Below are 21,926 nucleotides of genomic sequence, written 5' to 3'. Positions count from 1 at the left end.
GTGACGTACATTATATTTAGAAACAAAGGTTAAGAATGACACCTATGTGCTTTAAAAACCAAGACGTGTTTATTTTGTGTGTTATTCCAGACATATTGTCCACTGTTCCATTGATGTTTGAGATTCTTTGGCCCTAGATGGTCTGCTCACATGACACATGGCAGACAGGCCGGAGATACGGCTATTTTTGTTCTATATTGGTATTCATGTGGCGTTCGTGTGTTCAGATTTGCATAAGTTCACAGTGAAGCATAACAGATATTCGTCTGGATTTGTGCGTGTTCATGTGAGGAGGAAAGTGCAGCTGCCATAATGTGAGCAAAAAAAACACTGGAGTATTTGTGCCTTTAATAGTTAATGTGTTGTTTTTTTTCCTAACTGTGCACAGAAAAACTGTGGAAATTTTCCCCAGGTAAGTTTCCACTACATTTTAATGACCCAAGTTAGTCCAGTGGTTGTCAAGGAAATCAACTTTTATAAAGATCATTTTTGTAAATTTGAGATTATCATGCTGTTTATTTCTCCCAAACTTAACTGTGAAAATACAAGAACAGCCGAGCTGGCCTGCAAGTCAAAAACCAGGGCACAAAACCAAAAGTTCATTAGCGCCACTATAATCTCAAGGATAACCGAAGAGACTCATACCCTTGTTCTCATTTCTGTCAGAGAGCTCAGTAATAAAAGCCATTCCACACTGACAGATGTGCCTCACTCTTTGTGAGTTACACAATGTCAGAACTCGAGGTGAAATCTTTTTGTTATTGTTATTAAAAAAATAACCCACACTCAGTTTAGTCCAGTGTGTCAATCTGCTGCTGTGAATGAGGACAGGAGAAGACCAACTGAGAATGCCTTGACCTGTAAGATAGGCGTTTATTCTTTTTCTTGTAACCATGTTCTGTACATGCTCGCCAAGAAGTTAGCAACTGAGAGAAAAAAAAAAGAAAGTAAAAAAACCAAACAAACAAACCAGAGAGCAGGATTGAGTTAGTTCATTTCCATCCAAAAACATTTTTTATTGTCCTCCAAACTGAAAGGTTTACCCTGTGATTTGGCTTCTTTGATGAGCCAAAAAACATACATTGCATTTCCTCAGGTAGCAGTGGATGCATTCAAAGATCGTTTTGAGTGAGAGAAATTAATGGAAAGAGCAATACAGGATTCTCTCCTTCAAGTCACATGATGAGTAATCTTTGCATTCATGAGTAATGGAGAGAAGATTAATCTCAGATCACTGGAAGCTTGAGAAAGTAGCATCTGATCTTCATTAAGAGAGAAAGGAGGGAGAAGATGAAAAACAAAAACAAACAAAACAAAAAAAAAAACAACCACATGAAGAACAGGGTCGCGTTTCTTCCATGTTAGAAAAGGCCTGAAAACGGTCACACTGCTGAGATCGTTTCATCTCTGGTTGCCTCCAAGTTGTGTATCGCTTTTATGTAGAGCATCTGTAGTGTACACAAATGGACACTGGATATGCAATTCAAAACCAAAGTGCCCACAGTTGATAGAAAGCAAGGTCACATGACCCAAAACAGGTAATGTCACACAAAGGGGAGGGAGGAGGGTGAGATTGGACTTGAAGGTAACCAAACGCCGTCATCAGTCTGTGTTCGTGTGTGTGTCTAGTGTGTGCGGTGAAGTGCCGGCGATGCGGCACTCAGCACCATTAATGTACAGTTACTCAGGTGTACGAACAAAAAGAGAAAGACCTCCCCGTCTAGTGACTGTGCAGTTAAAAATGGGCACATGGTGATTTAAGCTCATGCTTAAGTTGTGGTAAACCATCCAAGCACTTCTTTAATTTATAACTATAAATACACAGCAGCGTTTTTACCAGAGAGGCTTCTGTCTGCTCCTCTCTCTTGGTGAGTGGAGTGTGTGACAAGTTTCTCTTAAAATGGCTAACTACGCTTTACTCATCTGCTAAAGGAAACACGGGTTATGTGGATTTGATTATCAACTTTCATATAGATTTTTCTATAATATATTTATATAGTTATTTTTCCTTTCTCTCACGCAGCCACCACTCTTGCTTTCACATTCTCTCGTCTCACTACTTTTATTCAATGGACAACATAAAACATGGGGTGGAGTGGGGAGCAACAGAGCTGAAATGACATGATCACTGACAGATGATCACTGAGAGGGGGGAAAAAAAAAAAAAAAAAAGCCAAGAAGAACTGCAGTCTTTTTGTCATCCATTGGCAGTTGGACTGACGCCGCAGTCAGCCAGTTACAATGGTGGTTTTGAGGGGAGGGAAGGGCCATGTCATCAAAGAGGCGGCGGAGGAGGCTCTTTCTTCGTTGGTGCCGTTTTAGTTGTCGTCTTCGTCGTCTTGGTAGCTGGGGTCGTCTCCTTCAGGTTGAGGTTCTCCAGTGCCACGTCTAAGGTCATGACCTCAACACAACCCATGGCCTCGAAGTCAGCGAAATTCCGCAACGAACCGTGACAGTCATCCTCGTCCTCGGAGGAGGAGGCTGAGGCGTCCTCGTCTGGTAACAGTGTGGACAGCAGCAGCTCCGTCACGAACAGGCTCCTGTCGGCCCACTGGGCCTCGCATGCCTGGCGCTCTGCCTCAGACAGCCGTGGTTCGTTCAGCCTGCACAGAGAGAGACAGAAGGAGTGATGAGAATAAGAAATTTATTTGTAACATAAAAATCCTGTAACTACTTATTCCGCACTGAAAAATCCAAAACGTCTACTACTGGACACAAGATTTAGAGGTTTTTAAATTTCCACAAAGGGGCCAAACGTAATGCTTGCAGATAACTGCCTTAAACTAAGATTTAAAAGGAGTTTCTGATCACATGTTAAGCTGTGAACCAATGAGTGGATCACACATACATACTCAAACGAGCATGCACGTGGTTGTTGCTAATTTTTCCACTCAATTTCCACGTTCTCTGCACAGAAAGAATTTCTAAACACAGGTAATAAGTAAAATACATTTAAAAAAGAAAAACAAAAGAGACTTGAAAACTGGCACACCTGCTGAGTAGAAACTGGGAGCTATGTGCAGTATGCTGTGTGTTGGGCTCGGGTGGGCCCGGGTTAGGGCTTGGGTTGGTATTATGGTTGGCGCTTGGGTTGGGGTTTGCAGTGGCTGAATTGGTATTTAGAATAGCATTGGCTCGGCCGCCACCTCTGGTGGCATTTCGGGCAGTCTCCAGCTGTTGACGTGCTGCCTGGGCCTGCTGGCGTTCCAGCTGGAGTTGCATCTGAAGCTGCTGGAGCTGGGAGGCAGACGGGCCCGAGCTGAGCTGACCTCCTGCTGAACGCCGTACCCCCGACAACTGAGACAGAAGCTCTGGAGGAACAGAAAACAACAGAGGTCAGTGTAAAGCATTAAAGCTGATCATACTAACTACAGATGATAGCTCAATAATACATTTCTTTAAAAGATAGCAATATTTTATTATTTTCAAAATAATATATCAAGTCGGTCAAGCGTTTTATCCCTCAAAATATGCACTGATTAGTTATACTGTCACCAGCACACCAAATCAAAAGACAAATGTGATTTTCAGGGCTAAAACTCGATGAGCTGGATCAAGGGCTCAGCAGGTATAGTGGGTCATTAGAGAGGCGGCTGGTACCCGTGTGTGAGGCAGACTGAACAGGGTCCCTCATTATGGCACAGCTGGAGCTGACATGGCGAATGCCAAGCACTGAACCAGATTCAAATTGGGAACAGGATAATCAAGGAATTGCTACAGCAACAACTCTACCCACACATTTCTTTACCATCTACACAACACTTAAGTACATGCAGACACAAGTAGCAATGGTTTGTAATACCCAAGCTACAGTAGTTAGCTTACCCTTTTTTGTGAGGAGGAAAATATACTAAAGAAAACCTAATAAACATGCTACACCTGATTTAGTATTGAGCGCACTTTTTCTTTCCCTGTCAGACCTATATGATAATGCATATAACAATAAAGATAAATTAATCCTTTAGTGTCTTACTGTAATAATTTGTTGTCTGACTTGCACCTGGCTCTGCAGCTTCTTGCTCTACAATTATGTGCCCCACAGGAAGCCTGTAATAACAGGTGCTTTGGGACTGGGGACTAAGGGAAAACTACACACTGGGGAGCAGCATTTGAACCTTGGTGAGGTGACATTACTGTTTGGTGGGTTCAGACTATTTAAAAACTGCATCAAATGTACTAAAGTTAAGCTCAATAAAGCCTGGATTTCCAAGGGTTTTCGTAAAGTTAAAACCCATCGTTCACAGAGCTACCAGGATATTTTCCCCGTTTTTTTTTGTTTTTGTTTTGTTTAAATAACACTTTCTGGTGCGGCATTTACATTTCAAGTCAGCGCAACATACGTCACTCATCGTTTACTGTCGTGCTGGGAGATTACCTATCATGGAAGAGGAACTAAAAATTACCCTGAAATGGCTTGGGTACTTTATTGAACAGTTCTTGCATACACTCATACTGAAGAAATCATCAGGCACTTCCTGAATCCAGTAAAAAAAAAAAAATAATAATAATTTTTTTTTTTTTAACTGGATTCAGGAAGTGCCTGATGATTTCTTCAGTATGAGTGTATGTGTGACTAACCTGCTATGGGGTCCATGGCCTCTCTGCTGTAGTTGGAGCTCTGTGATGAACTCTGACTGGTGGAAAGCCCCCCTGTGGTGCTGCTGGTGAAATGCATGTTAGACCTGCGGGCTCGCGGGCCCCCTAACCCGCGCCCGGGGTGAAACATCCTCCTCACATGCCGCACGCCACTGGACTCATCGTGATGCTTGCCGTCAAGGAACAAAACAAGAGCATAATATTGCTACAACTAAAAGTCAAAAATTAATGAATAAAAAAAAAAAAAAAAAAAAAAGTACAATTAAAAATAATCCATAAACCTCAAAATGTGCCTGATTGTGAATAACAGATATTTCTTGCTTATAAAATTGCTTTTTAAAAAAATGAACAGTTAATGAGCGAGATGTAGCTCAAAACTATCGCTGCCACGCCTCTAAATGCTTCCCAGGACTTTTAATGAGCCATCTGCAATCAATACCTGCATAAAGCTCTCATGTCAACATAAACACAGAAGACAATGAACTTTGCTGACTCGCAATCAAAAGCTATGGTTCTGTCAGTGAAGCTGTCAAAGGACTTGTTTGAGCTACGTTTCATTCAACTATATTTTTGCATTTGTGGTTTTCTTCACTGCACCCATTCAAAGTACGCTATAAATAGGCAGCCAGACTGCTGTTGTCAGTCCGAGTCTATTCACGAGTGTGCTTTTCAGCTGATTTCTGACAGGCTAAGTAGACAATCACATTTTAGCCATTTAGACAATTAGCTCAATTTAATGAATGTCCCTTTTTTGGGAGGAGGTGAAGCTTCTTTAACCTTTGCACAAGTGGTCATTTACTCATTTAAGTTACAATGTGTCTGCATTTTTATCCTCAAAGGAATGAAGGAGATAAGCATGCATGTCTGGAATCTAATTAGTTAAAACGCCTTGACAGAGCCTTGGGTTTATGCAAAGTTTAATAGCAGTCAAGTAACAGATCAGATAAGAGCACTCCTAAGACTACTTAATTTTTTTTTTGAGTAGAGAAATTTCCCAGATAATGCTTAAGTGAATGAAATACTCAGGTCTTATTTCCTGCACTGATTTCTGAACCACTAACATGTTACTGCCTTCTGCAGTTATATCATCAACAAAAATCTAAATCAGGTGATAAAACAATGCAAATCAGTGTTTCCATTGTACATTTTTTTCCTCTTTCATAAAACAAGTCTACTGTAATGTTTCTGTCCATCAGCACTTTTTTCTTCATCTCTTTTCTGGCATCTTACAGAGCCAAGAGTAGAAAAAAACTGCAGCTTTTGGCTCCATGGATTTATATATAATGAGAAATAATAAAAGTAACCAGTAGAGGAAAACAGTACAGTATTTACAATATCAGTATCAATAAGGATCCAGATTGTATTGATAAATCCTGAGCAAATATCAATGACAATGCCACTAGGCATCAAAATCAGTGGAAACCCCTATGACAACCTCAAACAGCCAAATAACAAAAAAGAAGGGAAAAAAGCTGAAAACACAAGTGCCACTGATCTGTTTTAGCCACATTTCCTCATGCTATTAATTTACCACTTAATCATGTGTTCATATTTTTGCTTTTGAGGCATGATAATTAGTCCATGTGCCTTCACTGTCGTGCATTGTCTATGCACCAGATCACCAGCAAACTGCTAAAGATTTTATTAACATAAATAAAATGTTAATGTTAAAATGGCTTGTCATGCAGAGTAGGCTTTAATACTGTAAGCAAAATATCAACAAATGTCAGTTCCAGTGAACAGATGCCTCCTTGTTGCAATGATCTTTAAATAGACATGGCTAGTTCAATGACATGAAACTCAGCATTTCTTTCACAAAGCATAAAATGCAGCTAATGTCACTTCATATCTGCAGAGATGGTACTTAAAGTACTTGAAAAGGATATCAAGTCTCTGGGTGCTCTGTGTTCAAGTGTTAGATGAGCAGCAAAGTCATCTGTCACATGATTTGGGTCACCACCAGGAAGTGCTGCACATATGGGGCAGATCTAAATGACAGAAAAACAGAGTGTGCACATTAGTTTTCACAACACACACACACACTTCACCTCACACTCAACATTCACCACGAGGTATTAAATCCTCTTAAACAAACACTGTGCTTAAACACGAAGAAATGTAATATCAGTAAAGTGAAACCTGCATGTGAAAGGAATATATCCAATAGAAATTAATTTAAAAGGCACAGACTGCCATCAAAACATCAGAATGCTGCACAGCACTGGCTGTAACAATGACATTAATAAAAACATCAATATTTTAATACCTTGTAAACTCTGACTACTATTTCAATGCCAGTAGTGACAGACTGATACCTGCTGTGCTTTCTCACGCTGTCATCTGACAGGAGCTGACACCTGAGACTTTATAATGAGAGATATCTATGGGAGAGTTTCATGACAGAAAGAATGGCAGCTAATCGTTCACAGTTCCATCTTCCTCACTTGTTAAGTGATATTTATCTTTAAAATTTATCTATAAAAATCTGTTTATTCAATGCTGTCATTTTTTCCCCAGGGAAATGTTTTTCACAATTTTTCTAATGTAATCACATTAGAAATTTCCACAATGTGATAAATTTTTGTTTGTACATTTAAAAAGGAAGAAAATTCAAATTATCCAAGCTAAGCTGCAGTGTTGATTTAACCAGAGCAGGTAGGCAATTCCTCATATATTCAAAGAACAAGGATTTTGTGTCACTTGCAAACATAAGGAGACATTAACAGTGTTTTTACACAATGGCTGTCTGCACCTGTGGGGAAGACATACTGTTAAATTTCATTCATTTTCGAATAAAAACTTATTGAGAACGCCTTTAGCTACATATGTTCTTGGCCTTATATGGTATCTAAGGGGACTGTATGACTTTTAACAATTAATATACTAACTTTCATCTGGTGTTCCTGGACAGATTGTGCCTCCCCGGTACTTTCTCAGTCTCCCTGTCTGCTCATGCGCCTTTCTCACAAATTGCACACATAGAAAACTAGTTCTCCCCTTATTAGAATGAGAAAACAAATATAAAGCCATAACTGAAAAATCATTTTAAGTCAACAGCTTGGAAAGCTCACGTGCAGTCTCAGCTGTATAAGCCAGTGGTGGTGGTGTTTTTGTTGACTGTACAAAAAGAATAAGCTATAAATAGAGCTGCAAAGTCTGCCATGACTTGCAATTTGATTCTTATTTCAGACTCAGAAACTGACTCAAGGACTTTCAACAATAATACTGTGAACCAAGACAATAAATATGACATAAATGCATGCTGACAAACCCAACAAGATCCTGCAATGTGAGGCCCACTCAGACACTGATTCAGTTTGCTTAGTTAAGATAATATTGAAGGAAATGCAGCTGTTAATACCTGCACAAACATCAAGTTTAATTTCATGGAGCACCAACTTACCACTTCTGTGGAGGTCTCTGTATGCTCTGCAGCCACATGCTCCTGCAGGGACATCTCTGTGTAGCCCATTCTGCCACAGTAGGGACATGTGAAGGCTTGGGGCTGCTCCACCGAGAAGGCTTCTCCACCATAGTACAAGTCTGGGAGGGAATAAACACCCACATTCCATGTAGTGTCAGTTATGTAGCAACATTTAAATGCAAGAGTTTAAGTTAAAGCTACAAGTATGCTATAAAATGTAAACACAATTAAAGATACTCTGTTAACTACAGTATTTTTACCCTTTACATATACCAGGAAACATAAATAAACCCATGCACATGAAACCATCAGCAAGTAGGCCATCTACAGACATAGTCACAAACTACAACAGTCCATTTAAGAAGAACATTTAGCTCCTAATGAGAGATCTACTCAGCACTCCATTAGTTGTTTAAAAAAAACAAAACAACAACAACAAAACCCACCAACAACAACAGAAAAAACACATACAACAACATTAGCATTAACTTTGGGGTTATGTTTGAGTTAAATATAAGTGCAAATTTCACTTTTCCTACTTTCATAGTTAACACTCGCAAATAACAAACCCCCTCCCCCCTCAAAATGGTGTTTATTACAGTTAATATTCATTAATCTATAAACCTTGATTAATATTGGTTAATGTCAACTGTTTAACACAACTAATCATAAACTTAAAGATCCGATATTTATTGAATTAAAAAATTTAAAGATGTGTTCCTTGCCACGAGTCTTCAGGGATAATCAATGAAAAGCAATGAAAACATGCATTTATAGATGCATGCTCATCTATATTCATTCTACAGTCCATAATACCATCTTTTTTAAAATCAACACTTGTGTTGTCCAGCAACACCACTGCTACTTCAAATTCTTCCTTAATGTGAGCATAGGTTAAATAAAAAAACCAAAAAAAACCAAACAAAAAAAAGGTACTTCTAAGCTGCTTTAGGCAGTTTGATTTGCAGGTAAACTCAAAAACTGAGTGGAAGAAAAACCATCACTGGGCTGAATTGGGCAGCAGCACGTTAAACAAATTGGCTGAAGGTGTTAATGTGCGTGTGGTTGCCTGTCTCTGTGTTAGCCCTGTGTTAGACTGGCAATGATGCAAATATTTGAATTATTATTTCAATGCAAATAAGTCATCGCTTTTTCTTGATTATGGAAGCTTTTTTTCCCCCCCTTTTTAAATTTGGTCTTTACAAACATCTGTGGGGGAAAAAAACCCACCATCTTGATTTGACTCTAGACCTGGTGTGAAAGTTTCAGCTCTGAAAAAAAGAAAAAGAAACTGAGCACAACGCTAAAACTATACCAGAAAATTTAAATGTTCACATACCCTGAATAGTGCTATAGAGGTGCTGAGAAAAGCTGCTGATACGGGTCATTTCACAGAGACCAATTTATAGCACACCTTTTCTTTCACATCGCTTTTTTTTTTTTTTAAAAGAGAAAGAAATCACCTATTACTAGCTACATGTATGACAACAACTCATGGCAGGCGTCTCATTTCCCCAAATAATCAAAAGAATTCTAATCATCAATTATTTTTTTAGACATAGCTCAGTTGGTAGAAAACCAGCAGGCTCACTGAAAATGCTTGCAAAAAGTCAATAAAATATCACTGCCAAAAAAAAGAAAACCTCTTATTAAGCTTGCACCTTCTGTTGTGTTTTCAGCAACAGTTGCTGTTTGTATTTGTTTTTTTCACCAGGCTGAAAAAGAGCATCTTCAATGTGTGAAAAGCTGAACGGTAACATATTTCACAACATCAAGACAAGAAGTAATAACAGAAGCAGTCGTCCAAAAGGAAGACAAATGGCCCATTTAATCGAAAGAAATTTGGATTGTACCACGCTTACCCGAATGCTTAATTAAAGAATTAAGAATATTAAAAGATTTGGAGAAGTTTAATCCTTACTGCTGCCAATATAAAATATTCCAGTTATGCAGTGATAAATCAAACCCAGAAGGCCAACAACACACTCCCAAAAACTCCTCAGGCTGAGTCAAATCCATCACTGTTAAGCCATTTGGGAGCAGCCTTCCCATCTGAAAACAAAAGCCAGTGCCAGGAAAAGATAACATACGACATTGCACTTTTGCAATCTTATAAAATCTAGTGAAGGGAGGTTTATAAAAATATAAAAGAAAAAAAGAAAAGAAAAAACTGCCAGTATTACCGCTCTGCCCTAACTGGCAGTCGTGACCATCCCAAGACAATTCAGTTCTTTAGCATTTGTCACATTTTAAAGGAAAAAAAAAATACCACTGCACCAAGTTTGAAAAGAGCTCATAATTTCTCCATCTTTTGTCACCCCCCCCTCCCCTTCCCTCATACACCTGGCCCATACCTGGACTATCACTCAACACACCATATGAGCACACATCATCCCTCTTTAACAGCTGATAAATTCATGTTTGATTGCTTGACAGTTTACAGTCCCTCAGTTGACTCGACAGTGAAATACAACAGGCAATTACCCTCTATGAGAACTGGCTTACAGGCACTGTGTCTGTAATTTGAGGCTCAGTATTTCAACTAATGTAGAAATGTTCATAAATTCAACTACACTCCATTCTCATTCCTGGTTTTTAGCTGACTGTCTGTTGACATGGATGACATGCATATCATCTTTACTTACCAAAGTCAACGCGGGTTAATATACACTGCATGGGATGCTCTGTCGTGTGTCTGGTTGTAGTTGCACCGCTCTCGTAGCACGATGCGCAAAGATCATAGTCGTAGCAAATTAAACATTTGTAACGTCGTCCTCTGAAGTTACCCTTTAAACATGCATCACAGCTCACACCTGAGTGAAGACAGGAGAACAGAAGAGAGAAAAGTTAGAAGATGTGACAGTTAATCAACTTTAATTAATTTTCAAAATCAAGTAATTGAAAACTTCATCTTTTGAGGATTGCCAGATTTATTACTGGATACAATTTATCACAGTTTTTCTGATACCATTAGGTTCACTGGATTACAACTGATATTTTTTTCCTTGTATGTCCACTTCAGTTAAACTGCAGTGAATAATATTCAAAACATACCTACATTGGAAATTTACAGAAACATTACCACTACATATTGTCTGGTTGGAAGATTTTAAAGTAATGGATATTCACTTGATTTTTCAGTCCTGAGCCAGAATATCGCAGATCGCTACAGAATTCCTGCCTCAACATTAAAACTAACACAATCGAGATAATTCAATTTTCATTAAGATAATTTATAATAAATATTAAGTGCACAGACAGCACTGTTTAGTCTGAACTGGGGCTTTGAGAGAAGTCGACTCTTGTGGTAACATACTGGATTGCATTACTTTCTTGTGCATTCGTTTTGTTGTAGTTGGCTAAGCGTTTTGTTCAATATTTGCTTGTGTTGTGGTGGGCATAGGTGACTTGGAGTAGATTTTTGGCTATGTTCCTTACAAGTGTTTATTTATTGCACAATTTATAAATAAAGTGTTACTGTGTTACACTTAGTCCAAGTCCCATCAATGTTTAAGTAAAAACTACATTCACAACAGTGAATTACTAATTACCACTGTCTTCATTTCAGTACCTACATACATGTAATGCGCCATGTGAGATGGACTGTGGTCAAGTCCGGGCACTTTTTGATTGACTACGACAGTCGTACAGACACAGTGTACGCATTGCATGACACTGGTTTGTGTAACCCCCCTAATATCTCCATTCATAACTATGAAGCTGTAAAAAGGTATATAAACGAGTGTGATAACGGTAACCCCTTCATGATATAACTCAGGCACAAACACCTTGACTGACAGCACAGTTAAAAACAACAACAACAACACAGGCATGGCATGTAAAGGCCGCCCGGCCTAACCTTCGCAACCGGCTAACAATTTAACAACTTAACTCTTAGCTCACAGGCAAGTCATCAATGGTAGACTTTACCCAAGTCAATTTTTTGCCGGTTTGTGATCAGAAACGTCTTCTAACAACACTGCAAGAAATCTACTCAACACTAATAACTAACAAGGTTGGCCACAAGGACGACGTGAATGTTAGTTTGCTAAATGTTAGCTTGCGAAACTTGATTCAGCAGGCCAGCAATGACCGGGAAGGAGGCTGAAACTAGCTAACGTTTACGACATACAAGTTTCAAACCCATAACGCCATCTGGGTCGCGTTCCACGCTTCTGTTTCCTATTCTCGACACTCCCCTCGCTCCCCGGCTCGTTAAGGTTAACCTACATTACCCATCTCCCAGGCTAGCTAGCACACTTAGCTAAAGATAACGAGCTCCTTCCGCTTATATGTCAGCGTTGTTTTGGTCAGTTAAAACAGAGTAGTGCATATGTTCTGAAGAGAGAAGACCAACTCCGAGAGTCCGTTATGATTAGACACCAATTCTCCCGGCAGCCATAATGTGCCCCCACGAAATTTCACTGCAACCTCGCTGCTAACACTAGCCTACGTTAGCTAGGATGAGCTGCAAACTAAGGAATTCTCGGCTAGCTAATATTAGCTAGCGGTGAGCTGTCATCGTTTTTAATCGCAAATCCCGTCTCTGCTTCCACCTCCGTGCTAAAGCACCTTCTTACCTTCATGACGGGACATCCTAGCGCAGCCCCTTGCTCGGGCTCCTTCGCCTTGCAATGCAAAATAATATGAGTGAAGAGAAGAGAAGCCGGGGCTGGCTGGCTCTCCCTGGCCTCTTCCCTCATGAAGGATCCGGTCTGGCTCGCTGCCCCCTCCCTCTCCTTCTCCCTCCGCCTCCTGCTGTGTCACTGTCCAGTGCATTGTCACTCCGTGCACACGGTGGCGCTGTTGTTCCATTTTATTTTTTTTTTACCACAAATGCTGCTTTGGGTCGCTTGTGGATGAACTATAGTGACCTTAGTTCTCACTTTTTTAATTTACCGTGAATTTCAGCATTGAAAATTCTCACAAGTGTGTTTTAAATCATTAAACAGGAGGTGCAACTGGAGTTGGAACAGTTGAAGATAATGAGATTTTCATTGTGTGACCAGGAAGGACGGGATTAAAGTGAGGAAGAGCTCCGGCTGAGCAGGTTCATGAATGTAGTAAAGGACAACATTGAGCGGGTTGGTATGACAGATGACTGGGTGTTAGGGATAGTTTGAGATGGATGCAGATGAGGTGTCGTGACCTCTAATTATTGCTCATTCCAGTTCTACCCACTTTATTTAATTTTTAGCATCATCAAATAGCCACAGCATTAGAATAACTGACAGATTAGGTGAATTTTCATCATTGCCTTACAATGAAATGTTATGCTGGGTCAGGATATCAGGTGGAATAATCTGCTCCCACCAAACCAGATCCAAATCTCAAAGGATCCACTTCCAACGCCCCCAGATCATACATCCCTGTCCTGGTGCCAAAGCTTGTTTGGTGGGTGCCCATACAATATTAGTTGGGAGGCTTGATTTGATCATGTCAGCTACTGTCAGATGCTCCCTTATTCACAAATGGTCACCACAGCGGGTTGCTCAGCATGATGATTTGGCAGACGTTTATACACCAGGTGTTGTTCCTGATGCAACTCTAAAGGGATCTACTCCCCAGACCAAACCAAGGATGACCACACATAACGTCAAAAGGTATTTAATCTTGGAAGTTTGTTATTTAGTCATTTATTTTTATTCAACACACCAAGACTGAGACATCTAAAAGCTTTGTGTGTGAGTTCTGCTGAGAAGCTGCTGCTGCCAGGATGTCATCTCAGTGGTCTGCCAACACTGCAAGCTTTGTTCTAACTTCATGGCTCAAAATTGAAGTTTTTGACAGTAATTTAAGGAAGGAGTAACGGCTGCACTAGATGAAGATGTTTAAATTATACTGGAGAACTGCTGATTATTTTTGTATTTCACAGTGCCTCATTGTTGCTTCTTGCCAGGCAGACCTTGTAGAGCGAAATCAAGACAGGTCAGCAAAGTGCAGAATCAAACTGGCTCACACATTTGGCAGCTTGCTGAGGTATGTGGATGGAAAGAATAACTTTAATTGTGCATGCAAAGCTATTTTAAATTTGACGCAAATGTCCAACATCAGCTTGATTCTGGGAAGTCCACAAGCTTTTCTTTTCTTTTCTTTTTTTTAAATTTTTAATAAGAAGCAGAAAAAAATAAGTTTATCTGGTAAAACATATGTTGACCTCTAAACTACAATCTTTCTAATTTTATTATTTCCACAGCATACAGAGAAATGTTTAGTTTTAGACCTCAAACACCTTGGGGAACTCTATAATACCCCATGAAATTGTATCTCATATTTACTTATTTGCCAGAGGTGAAAGAACACAGGGCAATGCTCTACTACTGGAAAGTTTCCAAACATGCACAGACGTCACAGAGGTAATCATCTGACCCACGCCTTTTTTTCCACATAGATCTCACACAGCACAGTGTGATACCTATATTAGCACAGTATATGGGCTTGGAAAGTAAATAAATACTTTGCAGATCTGCATATCTATGTCTCCAGTCTTACCAAACAACTTAACAACATAATTCCAGCCAGACTCATCACATGCACCTGAAGTCCACCAATCATATTATATCTATTCACATCCAGGGTTGCTGGCTCCCCATTCCCGAACGCATCCAATACAAGATTCTGCTCCTAAACTTCAGACCATTTTGGCCTTGTCTTTTTAACTTTGTCATCAAAGCGCTCAGCTTAAGCTATAGCCCTCTGATATAATAATTTCTGATCCTGTACATTCTGGTCATTTTCAGGTGAAATCTTAGCATCTTCAGCTTTGCCACCTCCAGGTTCACTCCTCAATTTACGACTCACAAAGACAGTGAATTTTTTTTGTTATAAGGTAACCTTGAATGTTTTGAAAGGCACCTGGAACCCTCAGGGGATCAAGTAATGTAGTTTTGAGTCAGTCAGGTGCATTGTCTCATCTTACCACTTGAACTTTAGTGCCCTACTGAAATCAAAACATACACTTTCCTATACATTTTTATATAAATGGGTGTTAAAAATACGAAAAGTTACTTTGGACTGCCCTTTGTCACACAGTGTCACGCTCCTCCATTCAAGAATACATTTTAGTGTGATTTTTTTCAAAATTGTAAAAAAATTTTTTTAAAAAGGACATAATTTCTTGGTCAATTTGTGCAGTGAAGCACTATGAAGGATATGGGTTATTGGCATTTCCATCACTGCTTGTTTCAGTGCACTGATGGCTCATTGTTAATTTTTCATTAACGTAAAGCTGTACTGTAATTAAATAAATAATTTCCCCCAGGGATCAATAAAGTATTCTGATTCTGATTCTGATTCTGATTCTGATACTGTGTGTACCCTCATTTGATTGCACGATGTGATAGATTACACACGCAGTGACATCTTAGACAGACAGACAGACAGACAGGATCTGTGTAGTTATAGTGCCTTAAGGTAGTGAAAAAAGCAAAATAAAACATAAGAAATTGCGCTGTAACTATTTGCAGAGATGCGTAAAAACTTTTTTAGATGTCAGGTATCAGGCGCTGTTGGGGTAGCAGATGACACTTCCAGCTGGTGATGTGTGCACACAAAAAACAGTGGTGTCACTTTAACAGGGACCTTTGCGTGAGTGCACCCATTCTTCGTCTCATCAACTGAAACTGGTTTGCGAGCTAAGCTGATGATTTGGCAGCATGCCAGGCAGGGGGAGAGAGACCCCTTCCTTCTCCATACAACCAGCAGCCTTTTAAATATTCCTATAAGAGCTCCCATTGGATATTCTTTGTATGACTGGATTTTTTTTTTAATGTTGGTATTGTAAAAACGCCGTCTCGTTTCAGTGCGTCTTTCAGCGTTCAACTGTTTTTTGGTTTTTGTTTGCTTGTTTCTTTTTTGAGAAGTAGCGCCTCCTGGATTCCTGGAACATTTCTATTTGAAGTGCTCTCTGGATGAGCAAAACATAAAAAATAATTAAAAAAAAGAAAGAAAGCGTATTTTCGCATTCTCTTTGGGTGTCTTGGAGTTTTCTTGAATTTTTGTCTGCATATTCCTTTCGCGTCTTTTGTCATATGTTGCCTATTTTTACCCTCATCTGTCCGGTAAGAAAACAAAGACGGGAATTGTATGATCTTCAGACCAATACAAAACAATTAATTGCGTCTGACGCCACCCTTTAAGGGTTAAAGTGAGATAGGCTACTACGATTCATTCAACCTTTCCACGCCCTCAACGTAAATAAATGGGGGCTTGACCAATAAGATCCGCCATAGATCAGCCGATGATCAGATGACCGAAAGGAGAAACTATTTAAAACTGTAATGACACGCTTCCTTCACAGCTTACACATTTCTGGAGCCGGTTCTTAACAGGCGCACACGAAAACGCATCACCGGCTCTTTTGTTACCACTGAATTTCAATCGCTCACCAGCGCACCTCGTTGCCGGCAGTACTACCAAAAAACATTTTATATCCTAAGAAAGCTTTCATTTCGTCCACACTCATCTGTGGCTGAGAAATGAATCATAAAAGCGTTTTAATCAGGATTTTCCTACTATGTGCTTATCCGCTTTTTTCATCAGCAACTGAGGAAATCGCCGTTCTTAAAGGTAAGAAATGGCTTTTTTGTCTATTTATTCGCTAATTGCTCTCTAAAATAAAGGGAGAGGGTGAAAACCTCACGTCTAGCATACAGCGGGGTATACATCATACGCCTGAGAAAATCCTAAAATTCTCCCACGTCCCGCTTGATTAATGCGCGTCATTTTTAGACTAAATTACACATTTGAACAAGTGTGGCGGGCAGAGCAAAGCAGAAAAACTGGAATGGATTTAAAGGACACGAGGGCGACGTGTCCTTTTTGGAAGGAGTCTTCAAGTAGAGCCAGGACACAACGCCACGTCTGTGCGCTGCCCTTGGAAGGATGTCCTGCTGAATCCGCGTTTTACTGCAGACTTCACGAGATCGTTTTTATTACCCAGCTCAGCTGAAATCATTTTGGTCTGTGTGGCCCATTGGGGCGTTGAGTTCATGTTGAGCACACTGTGAAGTTCCCTGACACAGATGTGCGATGTTGGCTATAACTAAAACTGATCTTGACTTGCTGCGAGTGTAAACCAGACTTCATTCGGTTCATTAAGAGCGTAACACAATGAGACTAAATTAAAAGTCCTATTCAAAACCAATTCGGACTGTACATCTTTAAAATCAAGCACGGCTGCAATTATTTTTAAACTTGGAAACAGTCGGCTTCTTTCACCAGGCGTTTTAATCTCAGGCTTGAGACAGGTATGCTAAGTTGTGGCATAATTATGAGCTGTAGCTGCAGATTTGTGAAAAAGATGAACTGAAGAAGCATAGCGATGACTTTACTGCTTCTTGAGTCCAGCTTGCACCTAACCGTTGTTCAAGAGCAGATCTTGGCAGCAAAAGCAGGTTTATTTTGTTTTTCAGCCCCTAAAGGCTGAAAACAAAGACAATATAAACAGTCAATTTTTATATTTATTATTGTGCATTTTTCTCCTCAGGTGAAGACCGTGGGCAGAATGACTTGTCAACAGACAGCCACTCTGTTGCTGGCATCATCAAGTACAACATGAGAAAGAGCTTAGATCTGGAACAGGAGGGCTGCTACCTGAAAACTGGCAAGAATGACTGTCTAGAGAAATGTGGCTTCAATGCTACAGCCAAGACTATCTTCATCATCCATGGCTGGACGGTACATATGAATGATAATTTATATCTATCTGTTAATAAGCATCTCTGTGTAGTTTAGGTTATTTCTTTGGCTTCCTAGGTCACTTTCTTGACTTCAGAGTGAATCAAGCTTAAATGTTTTAACTATTTATTTTTGATTGTTGGGGGTAGCAGAAAGATGCTTACATAGTTGACAGTCTGACCAATGACTGACTTCTGCTGTCCTTTCCTCTTAGATGAGCGGGATGTTTGAACACTGGATGCACAAGCTCGTCTCTGCATTAATGCAACGTGAAAGTGAAGCCAATGTGGTGATTGTTGATTGGATATCAAGGGCCCAGCAGCTATACCCTGATGCAGTCAACCACACTTATGGTGTTGGCCTTGATATTGCAGCGCTGCTCAACTGGCTTCAGGTATGTACAGTAATTTAAAGAAGCTCCCACCCACCCAGAGTACCAAAACAAAACATTCAAATATTAGTAATGCTTCAGTGGGTTTCTATTCAGCCTTTTCTTTTTTTAAACTATAGAAAGTGAAAACTGATGTGCAACTACTTAATTGTAACATCCCAGTGGACACCAAGGTGCACTTGTGCATAACTTTATCAAAGGCAAAATGGCTTCATTTGCAGAACTGATGTATAAATGGCTTTCATCATAGCCTTAAAGTGTAACATTGTGCTTCTGATATAGTACAACATGGTCGCTCCATTTCTGAATTTTTTTTTTTTTTTTTAAAGAGTGTAATATACTTTTGTTTTTTTGCTTTGACTACCTTTTGTTTGTTCGTATGGTTCGTTTTCCCAATTTCCAAATAAGATCAGTGCATTTAGCACTTCTAAGGCAAAGACAACAATTCCCATTCAGTGGGACTGTTACAAAATTTTATCAGTAAATAAAAGGCAATTCAGAAAGCGTTCAGGCATCCTGCCATGTAGTTGTAAATGTAGACAAAGAGTGTCACTGAGACAGAGGGTGGAGGCGCTGCTCCATGGAAGGAACTATCAGTGGATTCTGTTCGGGTTAACTGAGCCTGACTCAGCTGCAGGCACAACTCATCATTGGCTGAAATCCAGGCTCTGTCCATTGTAGGCCACTGTGGCAGCAGCTGACATCTTTATATATATATATATATTTTTTTTTTATTGTTTCCTGAAACAGGATGAGCACCAGCTCCCTCTGGAGAATGTCCACCTGATTGGTTATAGTTTAGGTGCTCATGTGGCAGGCTACGCAGGAATGCATGTACGAGGGACCATTGGCAGAATCACTGGTAAGTTGGAAGTAATATGAGCCAGAAAAAATAGCCCTTTAATTTGAGGGTTGCCTCATTTGCTTGACCTTTCTAATCTTTGTTCTTCATAGGTCTAGACCCAGCAGGACCGATGTTTGAGGGCGTGGAGAAGGAGAAGCGCCTCTCACCAGATGATGCCGACTTTGTGGATGTTCTGCACACATACACTCGGGAGGCTTTGGGTGTGAGCATTGGAATCCAGCAGCCAATTGGGGACATTGATATCTATCCTAATGGCGGTGACGTGCAGCCGGGCTGTGGACTTGGGGACGTGCTGGCAGTGGCAGGAAGTAAGTGGCTGAAAGTCTTTACTTTTGCATGTATCCCCTATGTTTAAAAAAAAAAAGAAGAAAAATCCTACTGACCTTTAAACTATAATCTACTATACTCAACTTTTCTAGATTTCATGGAGGTGATGAAGTGTGAACACGAGCGTGCTGTGCACTTGTTTGTGGACTCTCTGATGAACAAGGAGCACCTGAGCTATGCCTTCCAGTGCACTGGGCCCGACCGCTTCAAGAAGGGAATCTGCCTGAGCTGTCGCAAAAACCGCTGCAACAAAATTGGCTACAATGCCACAAAAATGCGCAAGAGGCGTAACAGTAAAATGTATCTGAAAACCCGGGCTGACACACCTTTCGCAGGTGAGATACAAGAAGAATGAAATGTGTGAAATGTTATGACGTGTACTTCCTAGAGCAAAAGTGATAAGCAAGTACTATAACCCAATCTGTTTTCATATCTTTAACCTCTATATCTAACTTGTTTTATGATTTTACAGTTGCAGTGTAAACTACTACTGTACACACACCTACACTAGATCAAGTATTAACTCTTGCTTTTTGTTCAAGGCTACCACTACCAGATGAAGATGCACGTGTTCAACAAAAAACAGTCTGATGATGCTGATCCCATCTTCAATGTCAAGTTGTATGGCGAGCACAAGGACACAGCTGATATGTTTGTTGACGTGTAAGTTCAAAACCTAAACCCTTCCTGCCAAACCAGTCTTCTTTCACAGTGTCTCAACATGACAATGTGTAAATCGCTAACGGCTCAGTTACAGTCCTTCTGTATGCACAGTGTGGTAGTTGTTTTTGACTGAATGTTGTACTGAGAAACAATCAGATTATTTCTATACATTTAGAATTTTCAACTCGAGTGCTTGTTCTGAATTTTTTTCAAAGTGGTCTTGGGCTGTACAACAAATTTGGGGGCAGACTGAAGCGAACAGCAGTTTTCATAAATATACAAGCGTGCCAGGGCAATATGACAGCTCTCTGAAGACTGTTTATTTTAGAGGTCTACTTTAGTTGCAAATGCTTGATCTTAAAAAATGGTGGACTTAAACACAGCTTCCTTTTAACGTGGTTTTTGTTTTTTTTAAACAAATTTCTTACTATTTGTGCAGCCGCGATAACACCATTGGTCTGAACATGACAAACACCTTCCTGGTTTTTGCCGAGGAAGAGATCGGTGAAGTGCTCAGGATCCGTCTGAGTTGGGAAGGAGAATCCGACTCCTGGAGCTCTATGTGGAAAAACATCAAGAAGAATTTCTGGGGCTGGAATGCCAACCCTTCCAAACCCGTGCTTGAAGTTCGTCGGATGCGTGTGAAAGCTGGAGAATCACAGAAAAAGTGAGCTGAAGGGTCCAAAACTGCAGTTGCCAGTCTTAATGGTGCAGAATTAATTTTAATTAATCTGTTCAGACACTGACTGATGCTTTGTGGTGTTACAGGTATGCTTTCTGTGCTGAAGACTCTTCCAAAACAGAAATCTCTCCAGGGGAATATATCAATTTTGTTAAATGCCCTGATGGCTGGGATGCGAAACCGAGAAAACGGTATGAAAAGTTGGAAAAACTGGAAAAATTTATCATTACCTGGTCCTGTAACTTAAAGTTGTGTTTATGGTGTATGTAATTATTCTGCTCTTTCTGATCAACAGGGTGCCCATGTAACAATTCAGCTCTCCCAACAACCAATGCACCATCACCATGGGGGAATCCAACATGAATCAGGAAGAAGCTGTGCCCTCTGTATTTGAGCACTTAGGCTTAATCAGCACGTGGTGAAGGGGGGAAGTGGGTGGGGGGGTTCAGCTCTAGTGGAAGGTTTCCACTGACTTCTGAAAATAAGAACGATGGGTTTCTCTCAGCATGCGGCGGCTGCAAAATGGTGCACAGCCTGGAAGTGGTGGCATTCTCAACTGTGTGGGTTGCCTGAGAAGTTACAGAAAGTTCCTCTGTGTGGACTAGTGAAGTAGAGATTTCTGCCAGTGGACACACCAGCAGTTATAGTCACTGTACTGTACAATTTTTTTTAAAAAATATTTATTTATGAAAAAATGAAAGCACTGCAAGACAACCTTATTTATCAGAGCACACCCCATAATGGAGCGCATGTTGAATGAGTTTCTTCGAGATGCAGTATTTGTGTATTAATGTGCGTGTTTGTACCTGTGAAGTGTGCCTTTCTGCTGAAAGAGATTACTGATACACTGTTTAATTGAAGGAGATGTCAGTCTTATTGGATCCTACCTTTCTGTGCTTTTGTGTGTAGTTACTGTATGTGACTTACTTTTGAGGGGATGTGTCTGTACATAATGTAAATACATTTGTTTCTTTTGGAGAAATAAATTCACACTTTGTTTGTAGCAGCTTGTGCCTTGTCCATCATTTCAAGATTAAATCGGTGTTGTGGCCTACTCACAACATAGAAGATGAAACTATTTAACCTGAAGATTCACTTTGATTTTTCAGTAATCAGAGCATGTATATTTGTCACACTGTCATGTTCATGTGAAATTTCTGTATGACTCAACTTTAGGAGAATGCTGAAAGTGAATGTTTTCTGAAAATGACTCCACTACTGCTTGTGAGAACATGCTTTTACAGCTCACACTGCAACTGATGCTTGAACTTCAAGTGCGCCTGTTACCTCCTGTGAGGAT

The 21,926-nt window shown here is 40.1% G+C and overlaps 2 protein-coding genes across 2 annotated transcripts; one reads left to right on the top strand and one right to left on the bottom strand.

Annotated features, from left to right (window-relative positions):
* Positions 1-982: 982 nt before the first annotated feature.
* Positions 983-12,753, bottom strand: LOC102313241 (E3 ubiquitin-protein ligase KCMF1). Its single transcript, XM_005924466.2, has 7 exons — positions 12,601-12,753; positions 10,666-10,833; positions 8,000-8,139; positions 6,483-6,584; positions 4,579-4,759; positions 2,993-3,311; positions 983-2,603 (listed from the first exon to the last, which is right to left on the bottom strand). Exons 1-7 carry the CDS (start codon positions 12,614-12,616, stop codon positions 2,276-2,278), a joined length of 1,254 nt encoding a protein of 417 aa, XP_005924528.1. The 5' UTR covers positions 12,617-12,753; the 3' UTR covers positions 983-2,275.
* A 2,905-nt stretch (positions 12,754-15,658) lies between these two features.
* On the top strand, positions 15,659-21,629 carry lipg (lipase, endothelial). Its single transcript, XM_005924464.3, has 10 exons — positions 15,659-16,588; positions 17,508-17,698; positions 17,913-18,092; positions 18,840-18,951; positions 19,044-19,262; positions 19,374-19,616; positions 19,824-19,944; positions 20,384-20,611; positions 20,713-20,817; positions 20,922-21,629. The coding sequence occupies exons 1-10, from the start codon at positions 16,498-16,500 to the stop codon at positions 20,932-20,934; spliced, it is 1,503 nt and encodes a 500-aa protein (XP_005924526.1). The 5' UTR covers positions 15,659-16,497; the 3' UTR covers positions 20,935-21,629.
* The last annotated feature ends 297 nt before the right edge of the window (positions 21,630-21,926 follow it).

Source organism: Haplochromis burtoni, unplaced genomic scaffold (assembly GCF_018398535.1).
Source record: "Haplochromis burtoni strain Fernald_Lab_line unplaced genomic scaffold, NCSU_Asbu1 Contig_54, whole genome shotgun sequence".
In the NCBI taxonomy this organism is placed as follows: Eukaryota; Metazoa; Chordata; class Actinopteri; order Cichliformes; family Cichlidae; genus Haplochromis; species Haplochromis burtoni.
Note: the sequence above shows the minus strand (reverse complement) of the source record. Positions and strands in the feature narration are given on the sequence as shown.